The sequence below is a fragment of the Chrysemys picta genome, chromosome 3, assembly GCF_011386835.1.
Source record: "Chrysemys picta bellii isolate R12L10 chromosome 3, ASM1138683v2, whole genome shotgun sequence".
Taxonomy (NCBI): Eukaryota; Metazoa; Chordata; order Testudines; family Emydidae; genus Chrysemys; species Chrysemys picta.
Window position 1 is genome coordinate 121504956 of NC_088793.1, and position 17576 is coordinate 121522531.

At 39.7% G+C, this 17576-nt stretch overlaps 1 protein-coding gene across 6 annotated transcripts in view; it reads right to left on the reverse strand.

Moving 5' to 3' along the window:
* Nucleotides 1-17576, reverse strand: part of PRKN (parkin RBR E3 ubiquitin protein ligase) — a 1174462-nt gene that overhangs the window by 200009 nt on the left and 956877 nt on the right. For all 6 annotated transcript variants that reach the window (XM_065590384.1, XM_065590382.1, XM_065590383.1 and 3 more), the window contains one exon: nucleotides 1716-1777. In XM_065590384.1, the coding sequence (XP_065446456.1) occupies nucleotides 1716-1777 (62 nt within the window). The remainder of the gene's footprint in view (nucleotides 1-1715; nucleotides 1778-17576) is intronic.

Genomic DNA, 17576 nt, shown 5'->3' on the forward strand with positions numbered 1-17576 from the left:
ACCTTGCAGGATTAAGTCCCAGACGGCGGAGAGGATAGTATGGTCTTAGAAAGAAAGAAAAGAAAGAAAATTTCACATTTGCTTTATTTGAATTTCTGTGAGCTCTGATACCACAGTGACGGAGACATTAAAAACCGAACTAGACTAATCATATTGCAAGGTGCATCTATTCTCCTTAGGCTTTTGAGAGGGGGATGGGTTGAAGAGGGTGTAAGGGGTTAAGATGGGTAGAAACTGTTAGTTCCAATGGGCAAGTTGGAGGCAGTATGGTTTTCTATTATATCATAGAATCATAGAATATCAGGGCTGGAAGGGACCTCAGGAGGTCATCTAGTCCAACCCCCTGCTCAAAGCAGGACCAATCCCCATACAGATTTTTGTCCCAGATCCCTAAATGGCCCCCTCAAGGATTGAACTCACAACCCTGGGTTTAGCAGTCCAATGCTCAAACCACTGAGCTATCCCTCCCCCCCCCATATACATGAATAGAGCATATGACAGACACATTTTTAAAGACTGAAAAAAGTAAAATATGTGCTGTATAGTCATGTAAGTAAGAAAATTCCCTGAGTCTTTCCTCTCTTCCCCTTGGCTTTTGTACAACCTGTTTTCCTAATTTAGATGTATTTTCATTTTCTTCTTTTTTTTTCCAGACCAAAGACTTTCTCTCATTAGTTGTTTCCCAACTGTTAATTTTAAAATCCCAACTGCACACTAGTTCCAGGCCATGTTACAAAAGTCATCATTAGACTTGTTACAATTGTGCTTTTGTAAGTAGATAACATAACTACAGTAATCTCTGTACTTAGGTGTGTCACAGTTTCAGGGTTAACTGCACCCTACACACACACACACACACACACACACACACACACACACCTCTTCCTGTAGGACACCATCTTAAGGTTTCCAGCTCCCAGCCGTCACCTCTCTCAGGTGCAGACCCATGTCTCTCACCATCCAGACCGAGAGGGTAGGCTTACAGTCCCTCTGCACTTCACTGTGGCTTCTCAAGCAGGTCTGACTGGCGTCCAGCCAGGGGTGTTGGAAATGGGGAGGTTGGTGGGCCGCTTTTAAAAATTGATGTAGTTTGGGGGTAGGGGGCCACATTGCCCCCCAAACTGGAATCCTCAGGCATGTGTGGAGCGGTGTCAGCAGAGGCTGTGCTTTGCACTGGGGGAACTCATAAGGTGATCAACTCCCCCGCCGTGAACCACAGCCCCCTGGGCATTGTGAGGCTCCTTAGTTTGTTTAATATTTATGAGGTGCTTTGAGGTTCTCATATAGAAAATGCTATATACATTCAAAATGTTGTTATAGTTTTGAATAATAGACTTTTAAAAATACAGAAATGTTCTGGACCACAAAAAGATATAGATAATATCAAAGATAGCTTTAAATATCAATCCCTTAGGCAGACTTCATCCTTGTATTTTCTTGTTTGCCTATCTGCCACTTTACCGAGCCTGTTTACTGCTGGAGTCCTGAGTTGAAAAGCTGTGGCAGATAGCAGATGTACCAATTAATAACCTGTCAAGGCTGATGGATAGAATAAAAAAAATATTCTCACACACATCTCCTGTGTGTTTTTCTTCCCCATTTCAAGGCACTGGGGGTCATGAGACATACTCTGCTTCCCTGGAGAGAAAAGAAACTGTCTCATTAGCGTCTATCTTTCGTGACACTATGACGCAGTCTTTGAGATGTTAACTCACCTGTTCTTCTCCCAGAACTCTGAAGTGATGAAGCTCTTTAATCAAGGAGTCTGGACAGCCAGCTGTTGGAAAGAAACAAAGAAATGCATTTTAGAATTCACTGTTCGTGTTTTTTGGGCCACAGCATACCATGCATAGATGCAGCGAGGACTGGATACGGAGATCACATTAGACAAAAAAAGATTACATGAAACAGATTAGAAAGATAAGCTACCGTTCTACGGGCATCTGAGCACTGAAAACCGTCTATCAAAACAAATCCTACCACATTTCAGAACACACAGGAATGCTTTGAAAGGTTATGTTCTGTATATCTTAGCCCTTTTTCTAAAGGGCTACAAACAGGAAAGAGGGAGAGAGATGAAAAGGGCAGTAACTCCTGCCAGATAATGCCAGCCCCTAAGTGTAGGAGTCAACATATTGTAATTAGAGGGATTCACATCAAAAGCCTAGAACTGAATAAAGCTCAGTTCAGATCCAAATAATGGCTTGGGCCCATTTCTAAGCATAACACAAGCTTTCCTCGAGTCCCTGCAGGATTTCACAGATTCTGCAGGCCCCACATACCACTATACTTTTTGGCTGTCTCCAGTATAATCCACTTAGCACATGTAACTGTCACTCCTTGGTGTAAAACACAAACCAAATACACTGGAGGAAGAGAGGTTTACCAGGCTTTTGATACTGGATTAGAGCTAGATTGTCACAGCCCTTACATATTAGCACAGGGAAAAAGGAATAAGCTCTCCACCCCCACTCCCCTGCTCAGACTGTGATTCCATCCACAGTGGGGAGAACAGAGGTCACTCCCCTGATATCCCTTGTTGTAAGGTTCTGAAGCCCAGAATCTAGACAAGAAGGATCAGAGAGCAGCAATGCTGCCCCGCTCATGACCAGGATATCTGACTGGGCACATAAATGAGGGGTATCAGGTGACTGGGATGTGGATAGTCAGGCCTAGTGGGTGGAGCGGGTATCAGAAACCAGGGGCTAGGGTAAGAGCCAGAGGGAACAGTCGGAAGCCAGAGGTAAGAGTCAAGCTGGAGGTCAGGAAGTGGATCCAAGAGCCAAAGCTGGAGGCAGGAACCAGAGTGCAGAGCCAAGGGTCAGAGCCAGAATCACCTGGAACAAGCAGAGTAACAGGTAAAATGGGGGCTCAGGCAGGGATAGGGCTCAGGCAGGGCAGAAGAAGCAGGAACAAGGCAACGCTGGACTAATAACAGTGGCTGATATGAGTGTTGAACAGCAAGCAAGCTACTGTGGAATGGCTAATCAGGCAGCCTGCTGCAGGCCAGCTGTGCTTATTAGGTTGCCTGGAGACTAGTTTACTGCAGGCCTTGATTCCTGAGGGGAGGGCGAAAGGATGGGAATCTGCTCCACAGAAAGGGATTAAGAAATTTACTCCACCCACATGGCAAGGGAGGAATTACAATTCTTTGTGCCTGCCCCAGTGCCAGTGCGGCTACCAAAAGTTACAATCTCATCCTCATGGACTAGCATTAGTGGGGTACAGATAACTCTGAAGATGGTTTTCAGGATCTCTGTCAGTACTGGAGCTTCATAGCAACAAATATTCAGCAGCACTCATAACGTATAGCAACAATCATAATTCTTCACTAGTATCGAATTTCTTGTTAAGTCCTATTGTTTCTTCCCCTTTATTAAAAATAATTCATACCTTAAACCCTCTTTCTTGTCAACCTCCTTTTCCCCACACACATATAGGTTTGTGCACATACAACTAGAGCTGGGCAAAAATTATCCGCCAAAACATTTTTCAGCAAAAAATGAAGATTTGGGCTGTCCAAAACATTTCATTAATTCATGTCAATTTTGCCAAATTGTTTCAGTTTAAAAAAGGCATTTTTTAAAAAGTCATAACGATTTATTTTGTCATTTTCTGAACAAAATGTTTAAATGTTATGCTTTGAAAACAAAATTTTGAAATCAATACAAAATGTTTCAGGTTTAACAAAATGTTTCATTCACTCCAAAATGAATTTTTCTACCCAACTTTTAGAGTCTCCAAAATTAAAAAAAAAAATCACTTAGGGTTGACCCAAAACTATTCTTTTGCCCATTTTTCAAAACAGCCAGCAAACTGAAAAATCAGTTATTCCCACAGCACTACAAATAACCTTGACTGAATTTAAAGGGGAATATTAATTCAACTGTGTTTATAACCCTTTCATATTCATTTTATCCATCCCATTTGCTGGGCTTGCAACCCCAGCATCATCTTTGACATCTCTCTCTCTATTTTCCCCAGACTCTGTCTCTATCTACTTCGTTTAGCTTCTGACTCCTTAATATACTAATTAGCCAGCCCTTCCTTACTATTGCCAATGCAGAAACACATGTCCTTGCCCTGGTCATCTTTCACCTTGATGATCATGACTTTCTTCTCTCCAGTCTAACTGGTTTTTAACTCTGCACCCTCCAATTTATTCAAAATGCTAACACCTCAGTTACTCCAACCACAACACCACCTTCTTGAATCAGGACCTGATTCATAGCCCATAAAATTCAATGGAGACTCACATTGACTTCACTGGCTTTGAATAAAACCTTACTGCATAAAAGTAAAGCTCCTTTTCCTCACCTTCAAGGCTTCACATAATCTTTCCCAAATTTAAAACTCTGTTCTTATTTTTTCCTATAGTGATCCCCACTGAAAAAAAAGTCTGCATTTAACACACAGTGCTGTTTGAAGGTCAAAGTAGGATACTATTGCGAGGTAACTCTTAGCAAATGTTATCTTTTTAATAGTAACTAAAATATTTCCCACCTCCCATTTGCACTCTGTGTTCCTCCCAATCCTCCCTCAGCTCCATACTTAATGTTTCCCTCTTCCTGTCCTCCAAACACCCTCTCTCTCTTATCCTTCAATCATCCCTTCCTAAAACCCACTTCTTCCAGAACTCCACCCTACTTTGCTCTCCTCATCTGTAATTTCCACTCTCTCCCTTATATGAGTTCTGTTTCTTTGTCTCATCTTTTTCTTGTCTCTATGAGATTGTAAGCACATGAGGGTCAGGGAGAATTTCTTAGTCTGTGTTTGTCAAGAGCCAGGTATGATGCTACACAGTTATTTTTATCAATATTAATATTCATCAAGTGCATCCATCTAGCAGAGAAGAACTTTTCCATACTCTATATTTTCTAGTGCTTTCGCCAGTCCAATTTCCACGTCTCCAGGGACTAGGCTTTCATTAGACTGTGATTCTACAGTCAAATGGATCTCAGCGTCAGTAAGACCAAAAGGAAGATGTCACTGGTTAGCAAGATGGTGGCTAGCAGCTCAGAAATGATAACTGTATTGAAAATCTTTGTACTCAAATACAGCTACTTCTTGATGAAAAGTCCATTCAACGTATCAGAACTTCATGTTGCTTGAGTGAACAAATCAAATGAAGTTTTGTTTTAGAAAAATGGAAATAAGGAAGTAACATGGCACACAATAAAAAGGAACAAGTTCAAAAACAGCTATTTTGTTCTCTTTGGATGTTTCTGGGTGTCTTTATTTTATTTCAAATGTCCACTTCAATTGCCTTTTTTCTTTAAGTGGGCATTAGTAAAACATGCTCATCTACTGTGGCCTCTTTCTGTATAATGTCCAATAGTTCTGAAGAAACTTTCGGGGGATGATTAGTTTTTGCACTATAACTTGTAAAGAAGACTGTAACCAGACTGTAAACCAAAATGAAAGGGTTTTTGAAAAATATATTCTACTGAAGAGCATTACAACCACAAAAGTCTTCAAACATTTCCCTTTTAATTTCTCATCATTTATCACAGGGCAAGTGTGGTATCCATGGGGTTCACTAGCAAACTGGGAATACCAAAGCTTAGGGGGAAAATCAATATTATTTCTATCTCTCTGATGAGCTCCTGGCAGTAGCACAGGACATAAATTATCTGCACTTTGCAGATTTCTGCTATTTTGTGTGGAATGCTTTGAGGATTATTTTTTCTGCTCTCTGTAGTACAGAATCCCTAATGCACTGTAGCCTCATCAATTACAGTAACTTTCTATTCTCCCCCTCTTCTTTCTCACTTAACTATGACTTGAAAAACGAACCACAGACATAGATGAAATGACCACACACATACACAAAATATATAAAAACCTAGTGTGATCAAAGGAAATAAGGCAAAAGCACTGAACAAATGCCTTTCATCAGATGCCAAAACACCGGGGTGAGTTCACCTGCAGGCTGGTAAAACAACACTGAAAATGTTTACTAGTTCCTTCTTCCAACTAAATTCAGGTCTATATGATGGAGGTCTTCATATACTTTGGTTTGCTGCCATGACCATGCAGGTTTTTGCCTACTGCTCAGGCAGAATAGGATCCAATGAGTACACAGTTGGCCTAATTCTCTACTCTGTTATGCCATTTTTACTCTGTGGTGACTCTGACTTCAAAGGAGTTACACTGTCATAAACCTAGTGTGATAGCATGAAGAATTAGGACCAATATCTGAGTGAGCAGAAAGCCAGCATCTGAACAGATGACCTCAATGCATCTTTTAAAAAAATGCTTTAAAAATTGACTAAAAATAATTCTTTGTTTCTATTGCAATGTTCCATCACATCCCAATTTATTTGTTTCAGTAATTTCCCATGTTACTTCATTCCTGCTTCATGTCATTATTTCATTCAAACTAATATGTGGGTAATTGCACTTGTGAGTGAAAGGTACATTTTAAGATACAGGAATTTACACTGTCACAACTGCCATCTCACTTCATTGTGGCATTCACATTATAAAAATACTTTCAATTAGATCACATAAGAGGAGATATCTCCAAGAGAAGACCAAACAAGCAAAAGAAAAAAATCCAATTTAAATGACAAGCACCATGAATCCTCTGATTTGCACTGCTGCGAACAATACACAGTTTCAGTTGCATTTGCTATTAAACCATGATTCCAACTATTACCAATTTAATTGCCCAAATCTTTACCTTTTCTCTGACAGGTTGACAGAATTAGCCTCTGTTTTTTATTCTTATTTAAAATTATTGCTTCATATAACCCCCTTGTAAACAGCAATGGAAAATTCAAATAAACTCGTTTAACATAGATATTACATAAACTGGCAAAAATATAACTTAAATTAGTTTTTAAATGAGTATCCATAAATGCAAATATTATTTAAAATATTAATAGCAAAACACCACATTAATGCAGAGCACATAATCGAAACATACACTTAACTTTAAGCAGATGAATAGTCCAAGAGCACTTGGCATCTTGCAGGATTGAACACTTATGCACAGCAAATATTATTTTCACTAGCTTATAGTTTATTTCTGAACCAACATTTTTGAACTTTAGAAAGGACATGCTGTTCTTTGAGGGCTAAAGTCCTGGAGCCTTAAAATTCCAACTTCCCTGGCAGGAAGAGAATATAGGAAATCAATGTTATTCAAAGGAATTCTTCCCACAGAGCAAAGCTATCTCACACAGGGCAGGTAAAGTTCTAAGATTCCAGATCTCTACATAATAAGCTTGCAAATGTACAATGTTCTAAATGTATTAAAATTGCCAAAAATAATTTTATCCTGGTAAACTAACAGTGGAATGGATTGTTTTCTAATGTTCTAAATATAAATAAATATTTGGGCTGAGTACAAACATGAAAAATTTTACATATTTTTTGGGGGGGAAATTATAAAAGCCTGGAAATGAAGGATAACATGAAGCTGTAATAACTGTCCATTCATTTGTCATGTCATTTTCTTAGTTCTCTTCCAAACTATTCAACTAATTAGAATACTGATGTAAAAATAAGACCTATATCCTGCTCATGTCATTTCCAGTGAAGAAGAAGCCTGAGTATGTGACACTGTAATCACTCTTGTGAGAGCAGACAGTGATGTCAAAGGATTTAGTGACTTCATTGTACTGATGTTAATTAAATGTTTGATGTTTCAAAAGAGCTTTTCTCAGTCACAATATTTGTCCTTATATGAACAAAGGGGAAGTTAGAGAAATTGGAATGCCCATTTTATGGCATAAATATCGTACTTTACGAAAACGGAAACAGGAGCTATGAAGACTATCAATTGACAGGTAACTGACATATAATATGTAGTCATTAAGTGTAAAAGCCTATCTTTAAAATATTGCCTATGCTGAGAGATCTAAAAATATATTTGCAGAAAGCCCACACAAAGAAGGTTATTACAATAGTTTTCAAATCTTAATAAACAATAGATTTCATTTGGAAAATCTTGAATATCACTTTTTAAATGCTGCTTATGTAATGCAATATCATAATGTAGCCAAACTTCAAACTGCTTGAATTCACAGACTTATCCTGTACTTATAGATAATATTTACATAATATGGCTTTTTAAAGGCAAATAAATTGACCAAAATTCCAGCCACAATTTACAATCTAAGGCCTCAAGCCGGCAATTTGCATAAGCTCTTGAAGTCAGTAGATTTCCATGTAGGCATAAGAATCATCCATGAGGATCCAGTATTGTTAACCACAAATGTTCAAAAATCATGCATTAAGGCCAAAAATTCCCTCATAAGATTGGCTTAAAAATCATGGTTTTTTTAAATAGGATTCTTGTGGTTTGTTTTCTGGTTTCTGAGCTGTTAGGGTGCACTTGCTGCACATTTTCATACTTTTATCAGGAACCATGAGTGTTAGAAACTGACTTTATTTTAAATGAAAGCTGAGATTCTCATGCAGTCTACTAAATCTAGCAGCTGAGGCTGTAAGAAAAACACTATATATCATGACTGATGAAAGCTGGCAACACTTGAGAATCTGGTTGCAAGATTGGGTTTGAAACAGACAGTGCACCAATGAAATCTGTCATCAGAAATGCAACAAAAAGCAGAGTGACTGAGAAGCATGCCTTTTAGTTCCACAAGATTTATTTGGAGCCCAACCTGTAGCCCAGGGTCCATTTGTGGCCCTCAGGGGTCCCTTAATTTAGGCCCTGGAGAGGGACCATTTTAAGAGGAAAATGTGCATGTGATTGCTGATTGAAAAGTTTGTTCACTTACAGCTTTCTTTAGAAGGGGAGGAGTGAAGACATAGACAAATGGAGTGGGTAGTGAGGGCTGGAGCGACAGTCTTCACAAGAGGGGGAGGGAAATCAAACAAGCACCCCAGCAATTCCTGCAGGAGGAGCTGGGTCTTCCATGGCACAGAGCACTAGGAAAAGGGGCAGCGGCAGCTCAAGTCCCACAGAAAGAAGTAGGGGGAGCAGGGAGCTGATTTGAAGAGGCCATGGAGCCTCACTATTTGACTTGGAGCAGTGGGCAAATTAGGAAGAGTAGGTCAGAAAGGAAGGAATTTTTGAAGGGAAGTAGTGCCATTAAGGAGTCAGAGGGAAAGGAGTGAAATATTTGGTGGATGTGCCTAGGAACACTGGAGATTTGTGGAGGGAGAGATGGGCTGAGTACATGGGGGAGGGAGGGAGACCTGGCTGGGGGCTCTCAGGAGGAAGAGAACAGGTGTTTCTTTCAGGCAATGGGGCTGAGGAAGGGAGCTTCTTAGGGGATCAGCTGGGGAAGTTTGATGGGTGTGTTTCTGAGGGATGGGGACACTAAAGGCAGGACTCAAAAAAGGAAATCTCCACTCACCTTCTCCAGGCCCAGCTGATTCTCTGAAAATACAGCAGAGCAGCTATGTTGTCAGTGTTTAGTGTGAGAGCTGATTTGGGAGCCAGTTTTAGACACCCAATTCAGGTTTCTTTACAACATGAAACTGAAGAGAGGACAGGAAGGGGAAAATGGCAATTTTAAACTGCCCCTCCCTTCCTAACGGTGGCTCTTGACATCAAAAGCTGGGCAACAGTGGTTTGGAGATATTTTGTGAGTGTGTGTGGGGGGGCGGGGGTGTTGTATGCCTGTATTTCTTGTAATTACTTCTTGAAGAAAGACTAGGTTTTATAACAGGCTTTTGAAAGAAGTTGGTTTTGGACAGGAACTTGAAGGAAGAGATGTAGAAGGCATGGTGGACCAGACAAGGAGCTATTTCCAGAATATCCAGTTACCCTTAAAGTAAGGGTGTGTCACAACGGAGACATGGGCAGTCTGACCTAGTGGCCGGAGCAGGAGTCAGGCTGGTCAGATACCAGGATGTCAGAATCCGAGCCAGCCCAGAGGGCAAACCGAAAGTCAGGTGTCAGGAGGGAGGCAGGGTCAGGCTATTAGGAGATCAGTAGTAAAAGCGATCCTGAGCAGGGAGAACCCAGTTACACGGACAACTTCCTGTTCCTGTGCTTGGGTTAAATAGAGGCTGGGGACCTATCAGGACCCTCAGGGTTCCACCAATTAGATCCTAGGACTGGAATCCTCCTGCCAGCGTTCAGCTGCTATTCTAGCAGGTGTTAAGAGGGTAGCAGGTTGGGACTGCCTAGTGCTTAAGAGCCCTGTGGACCAGCATTCAAGACCCACAGTCCTTGACAGGGTACTAGGACAACCCAGCAAAAGTACATGACAGACATGTATCTTGTACACATACTAAATACCTCCTTTATTAAGTTGCATTTCCTAAGGAAATCAGAAATGTTCTAATTAAATAGCTATGTTGATTATCAGAAGCTTATTAAAATATACATGTATCCACTACAAGTCACTATAACACCCTGTGTGCCATTCAATTAGTCTAGCTATGCTATTTATTTATTTTTGAGAACAATTACAATGTTACACTGGATCAATTCCTATGTAATCTTGTCAAATAAAAGGTGTCATTTATGAGGCTGTCAGTTATAAAGACTATACTGTATCCCCGATAAAGTTGGCTTGGGGCTGGATTAATTTTTAACTCAGCTACATGTAGCAGTAATAAAAACACCCAAACACATTGAGGGAGACTACTTCTCCCCTATTGCAACAAACAAAGAAGATATATGGAGAACAGAAAAGAAAACAAAAAAGACTTAAGGTATGCGGTGAACTTTGTTTTTCTTTCAGTAATCCTCTCACTACTCAGTCTTATTTAATATCTGGCAGTACAAAGATCAGCAGTGGCACAGCTATAAAGCTGTATGCATCGGAAGCAATAGCATGAGAGTCTATTTGTTAGCTAGCCAACAGCAGCTAGATTTCAAGAAAAGGAAAAATATGTGTATGTTTCAAGCCATTGGCACAATCTTTCTATTACAGATTCATTGAATGAAACAAAGCCTCTCTCCACCATCCCCAAGCTCAGTATCAATAACATTCCCTATCCTTCTCCAACATTTGTATAGAAGATTGTTTTAGCTGATTGCATGCCACAGAGAAGGTCACGTAGCAGAATGTGAGGCTTCTCATGCAAACGAAAAGATTTTAGGAAGCTCTCCACATGATCATGTCTTTCCCAGGATCCTTTTTGAGCCAAAGCTGTGTGAGGACTATTTTCAGAATAAGATGCAGCAAAATGTAGTGGTAGATGAGGAACTTTTTAATCAAATGAACCCTTGGAAAGCCAAGAAAGGAAATAAATTAATTAAATTAAAATTCTCTTTAAGACTTATGCTCTCCAGTCTCAGTTACCCTTGTCCCAAATTCAAGGCAAGCAACAGTCTAAAATCATTTGTCTTGGGAATGAACCACAAAAGGTCTTGGATTCCTCCTTTTCTTCAGGGAAGAAAAGGCAAAAATCACAAACCTAGTTTTCATTCAACGCTGAAGCAACACAAAGTCTTAGTTCCTTCTTTCTTCTAAAGAAGTAGTAAATCCTAAGAGGTTTTATACAGATTCACAATTGCCTTAGGAGTATCCACTCTGTGAAACGTGTCTCAGATTGGCTGGCCAGCTCTCTGAACACCTAGCAACAAACTTCCTCTTCCTTTATCTGCTTTAGGATGGTTTCCTGAGAGCTTAGCAGGCCCCAGCTGCTCCTCCTGTCAGCATAGGTAGCATCTACACTAGGGTTGCCAACTATGTAATATTTAAAAACTGGACACTCCAGCAGGAGTAACTGAATCTCCCCATCCCACCTCTTCCCCCGAAGACCCGCCCCTGCTCTGCCTCTTCCCCCAAGACCCCACCCTTCGTTTGCTCCTCTTTCCCGTCCCTCCATTGCTCACTGCTTTTCCTCTCTACCCTCTCCCTGCCTGGGTCAAGAGGGACTCACCTGCAGAGCCAGGGCTGGAAGCTGCAGCCGCCCGGTGGAGGTAGGAAGTGGCCCTGGCTGAGTAGGGGCTGGCATGGGTGATGACTTGGTGCCTCCGCCTGCCCCGCCTGCAGTAACTGGACTTTGGGTGTCCGGTCAGATCTACTGACACCATCAGGTCCCCTTTTTTTAACCAGATTTTTGGTCGAAAACCAGACACTTGGCCACCCTAGTCTACACTGAAGCAGTGCTGCTGTAGCGTCTCATTGTAGACAAGCCCTGAGCCCTGCCAGTTAAACCTGGCATCCCCGTATAAAACTCTAGTTTGTAACCTTGGAGCTTTCTGACTGCTGTCTTGATGATTCCAGGCCCCAGACTGGTATACCCTTTCACAGTGAGTAAGCGTGGCAGAGCAGGGCTCCTGATATAAAAAAAAGTCATGTACATGGCAGTTTGGAATCCTCCCTTCCAGTCTGGTGACAAGATATGGTCAACTGTTGATGAGCTGTAGTATTGGCCACAGCCCCTGCACAACCCCACTTTGAATTTTTGTCCAGTGGATCAGTGGAATTTTCTGACCCAAGAGTTGACATCTTTGCCCAAATACCTGGTATGTTTTGGGACTTGTTCACCTGTGGAAAGGTCAGGCAACATTTTGCCCACAGGAAAACTTTCAGAGAAGCAGGCTGAACAACTTGGTTCAATGGAAGCAGATAGGTGAATATTTTATGACATGGGAATAACCTAACCATAGCATACCTGATATTCTCCCAGAATGTCTGACCCATCTTTTTTATGAATCTAGTTTACAGTGTTGGTTACAACTTATTACAATTAGCATTTATATATACTAAAATATCTGATGATTTATATTTTGTAAATATTATACTGCTGACTGGGTGATTAATCCACTGTTGTCAACCATATAAGTCCCAAAAGCACAACACTGGTCTATGTACAGTGAGTCTAAAAAACAACAAAAAATAAAAAGGGAAGCACAAAATAATATGGAATTCTTTTCTTTGTATTTATTACATTTTTTTATAACCTTAGTTTCATTTTTTATGTCAATAATATAGAAGGGTAAACAGTGAGATACAACAAATATGTGCAGGAAGGAAATATATTTACATGTTTAAATAATATAGATCTTTTAATAAAACAAACATTTGGGGTGGGATTTTCAAAAGCACTCACAGTTGGCTTTGCTCCTGTCAAAGTCAGTGGGACCATGACCTAAAAATCCCAACCTTTAGCTCTACAGTCATCCAACTCTAAGGCTAATGTCTACACACCATGAGCTAGGGGTGTAATATCTCTGCTTGTGTACACATACTCATGCTAGCTCTCGTCAAAGTAGCGCACATATAAACAAGTAGTGGCAGCTGGGCCGTGCCAAGTACATACCCACTCATTTCAGGCAAGTTTGTATTCAGCACAGTCAGCCATGCCTCTGCTCCTACCTGTGTTAGCACAGCTACACTGCTATTCAGCTAGCAAGAGTAGGTTACACAAGCTGGGAAAATACTCCCGTAGCTCATAGTGTAGATGTAGTCTAAGTCAGATACTGCAGTAAACAATACTTGTATAGAGTCTTGCATATACAAAGGTCAACATTATGAGTGTCATTCTTGTACATTATTAATATTTTCTTAGAATTACAAATTATGGGCCAGATCGAGTGTAAACTGGAATAGGTACACTGAAGTCAATGGTTATACACAAGTTGACACCAGCTGAAGATATAGCCCTAAAAGTTTATATTTGTTCTTTGTTCAAAAGCTCTTTAGTAAGCTACTTTCGAATGAAAAGTACTCTTCTTACTTAATGACAAGATCCCCTTAATTGTATAATACTATCCACACCAAGAAATCGACCCACTATTTAAACCAGCATTACTCAGTTTTCAGCAATTGTTTAGGTGGGAAAACCCTGTTTGTAATGGTTCACAAGCAAAGTCAATTTCTTAATCTATAGCAGATGGACCTTATACGTAACTTTCTCCAGAGATAAATACTCACCCAATCTACTTTTAAATTTCAGAGTTAAAATATCTTTGTCTCCTCATTTATATTTATGTCAAAGTGTTTTGTAGTCATTTTCTTTTGTTTTAATTGAGTCCACTGAAGTCAACAGAAAGACTCCTATCCACCTGTTGTGATCAAACCTTTGAAGAGGCTTATAAAGCAAGTTATCAAGAAAGGTTTGCAAACCTTTGCTCCTTTGGAGAGTAAATCTGTCCTGTCTTGAGATTTCCCAAAGATCTTATATACACAACAGAATGGGAAAAGGTGAATTTTTTGCTTGCATGTATTTCTGTATTTCAAAATAAATTAGGAACAGAAAAGGCACGCTGTCTAATGTGATTGTCCAGTAACTCTGCCAAGGGAGCTGCATCAGAGATGGAAAAGGTCAAATAAATAATGTGAAGTGCAATACTGCATATACAGTATATCAGCTATATTAGAGGAAACTCACTGGACTGGTTTTCCCACATTGTATAAAGCTCTGCCTCCACTTAAGCACTACCAGTTACTGTTTTTGTTCTAATGATGCTTTAAAGCCAAATTACCAAAACTAATGAATCATGGTAATCATTTTGCTACTAAGATTCTTTCCTTTTAATTTTTATGGCAGTAACAACAGGAATATAATTTTTGCATTTTAGGTTATGGGTTGTTTTTAGGTTTTGTTTGGTTTGGGTTTTTTTTGGCTTAAGGAAATATTTAGAACAGATTTGGACAAACAGTATTGATTTAACGTCACTTAAATCACTGAACTATAGAATACCAGGATGCCAATACTTGCTGTTTTTGGCAATTTAGTTGATATGCTCTGCACTGCTGTCTGATGAACTACCCGAATAATTCCTCAAAATCTACAATTTTCTAAACAAACAAACAAACAAACTCAATATTGCTCAGTAGAATGAGACCATTTAGTGACCAGACTCCAGAGCAGACTTAGCAGACTGCACCAACTGGTGTTGCATTCCCAGGTTCCAATTCTATCCTCAAACACACCCATGCAGTTCCTGATAAAGTCAATGAGCACAGTGCTTACATATCAGAGGTCAGAACAGAGTCCATGCTGTCCATCCAGAATGGAACCCTAAACCAGGACCCTCAACAGCTCTACAAAGTTACTAAACTTGTGCCAACTGGAAGTCATTCTTTGCCTATTTTATTGAGACACTTTGCAGACGTAGTCCCCTCACAATCAGCTCTGATTTTTACAGTTAACTATTGCTATAAAACCTATTTCTACAGGCATTTACATCATGGTGCCACCAATACAAAAAAAAGTAAGAGCAAAACTCATCACAATATTAACTTTTTAACTGAGATGCAATGGAGTGGTTCTAACCTCCTTCCCCTGAAACATACACTATCTCTACTGGCTTAACTTGCATAAACTTTGTTAGAGTGGAAATCTCATCGCAGGAATCTGGGTTGAAAGGAGTTTTGCACTGTTGGTATACTAGGTTTTTAGCTCAATCAGCTCAATTCATGAAAGGTTTTTTCATCTTTTATTCAAAAAGTAGTCAAAATCTCCAAAGCAAACTCTGTTCTTTTGAATTCCCACCTTCATGCTGGCACTGGCCTTTGATGATGATCAGTCCTTTTCAGAAAGCAAGAGGGAGGTCAGGAGCTTTCAGCATGTGGTGAAGACTTTATAAGAGTGGAAATTGTCTTCTCAGAGAAAACCCAACTATTGCTGAATAAAAGTCTACACAGGGCAAAAATAACCATCTAAGAATTTCATTTCCAGTTATTGAAGGCCATCTCTTGAAAAGACTGTCATTTCTGAATGCCAGAATGAAACAAGTGCAATGTAGAAGGCACTAAAAGGATTTTTAAATAGAAATGAAACCAAAATTCACATAGTAGTTTTTCCACTGACAGCTTGATAATAGAAGTATATTTTAACACGCCAGGTCCAGTGAATCAGATTTTGAGTGAAAACACTTTTTGTTGCACTTAAAACTTGAATTAAAAACTGCCCTTCTATAATGGGAGAGAGAGAGAGAGAGAGAGAGAGAGAGAGAGCTGTCTCAGCAATTCATGTTGCAATGAAATCCCTTGTCACATGAGCACTTTATATTGAACCAAATAAGGCTACAATGCTGGCTCTGTAATGTGGAATATCCCATTGTGCCATGAAGAAAATTGTGGCCAGGTGCCAAAGAACAAACACAAATTTTCATCCTTTCTAATTACAAAACCTGTTGTAAAGAAAATTAAAATGGATATAAAAAAAGGTCATTTACCGTGACCAGCAGAGAAAAGGTCAATGTTCACCAAAAATCTGAAAGAAGAAACCAAATACACACAAACACACATGACACACAAAATATTACTTAAACAATTACTGTTGGAGAGTAGAATGGCAAATAAGATTCAGTGACCCAGAAATAGCAAAGCTTTCTCTTGTTACGTCTGGATTCTTTCGCCTGATATGATGTCACTCTATATAAACAATGCATAAAACACATGCAATTGCTTTATGTCTGTACAGCATTTATGAGTCCAACATAAGTCTTTCACTCAGAGCGTAGACAAATATTTAGACTGCTACATTAGTGGTTCAGCGTGTAAATGAAACTAGCCTATGCTACTCTAAACGCAAATGCTCATGGACAAAAAACCCATCCAACCAAGAGAGAATTTTAATAAGCCACGGAATAAGTAATGTCTCACAAAAAAGCTCACAAATCTTTGGACAAAAGACTATGGTTTACTCCTTTCTAAAGAGATCTTATGGCAGCTAATCACATCCAGAATATTCAAGAGTGAAGCGTTTGTTTACAAGTGACCTGCATTCTTTTTGTGCTGCTGAATTCTTACTTTGTTAGCTATTTACTATATACCTCTTCCTCCTCCTCACCAGCAATATATGCATTCACATTCTATCGCTTTCTGTGATGGAACCTGGCAACGTTCCACTCTTTGTGAAATGAGGACAGTTTTGCATTTCACCTTAATCAGATCAAATTAGGACAGGTGGTAACCCTGCAGGCAACGTAATTATGAAAAATGTCTGTGTTCAATACAAACTGTCCTTCCAGCCTCCTAGCCTAATAGGATATCATAGTACAATCTTTTTACATTTTACTGGCAGCTCAGAACACAAATGCCTACAAAGGATCTGATTCTGCTCTCATTTATGCCAGTGTAAATCTAGAGAAACTCCACTGAAGTCTCCCTGTACTTCTACTGGCGTGAAAAGAAGCAGAATTTGTCCCTGAGTGCATAATTTGATGTGGGGATGAAATCTAAAGTTAAATACAGGACAAAAGAAATTAAGTCTCTCTCTACTCAGGAATAATTTTAACAACAATGTGCAAGACATGCTGATCCTATATTACAAACGGTGAGTCGTGTTTCTGCTATAAAAAAAGGCAGTAATAAATATTGGAGATAGTGTGGCCGGTCTGACAAAGAGACAACTTGGAAAGGTATCAGTGCTCCCAAAAGGCAGAGAATTAGGGATTTTCCTGATTGTGCACTGATATGATGGCCTTACTGCTGAACAGAACACTTACAGTGAATAGCTGGCTAGACAGAATTGATATAAGCTGAAAATTGGATGCAAAACTCCAGTCTACATTAAGGGGATAATACACCCAGCTTCATTTACAATATTACTCCTCAGAAGACACCCCAAGCACCGCAATAACAAATGTTATATCAAAGATGCACTCAGCAACAAATGCAATATGAGTCTCTGTGAGGCAATTTTTCAGTGTGTCAAAATTATAATATCACTCCATGGAAACA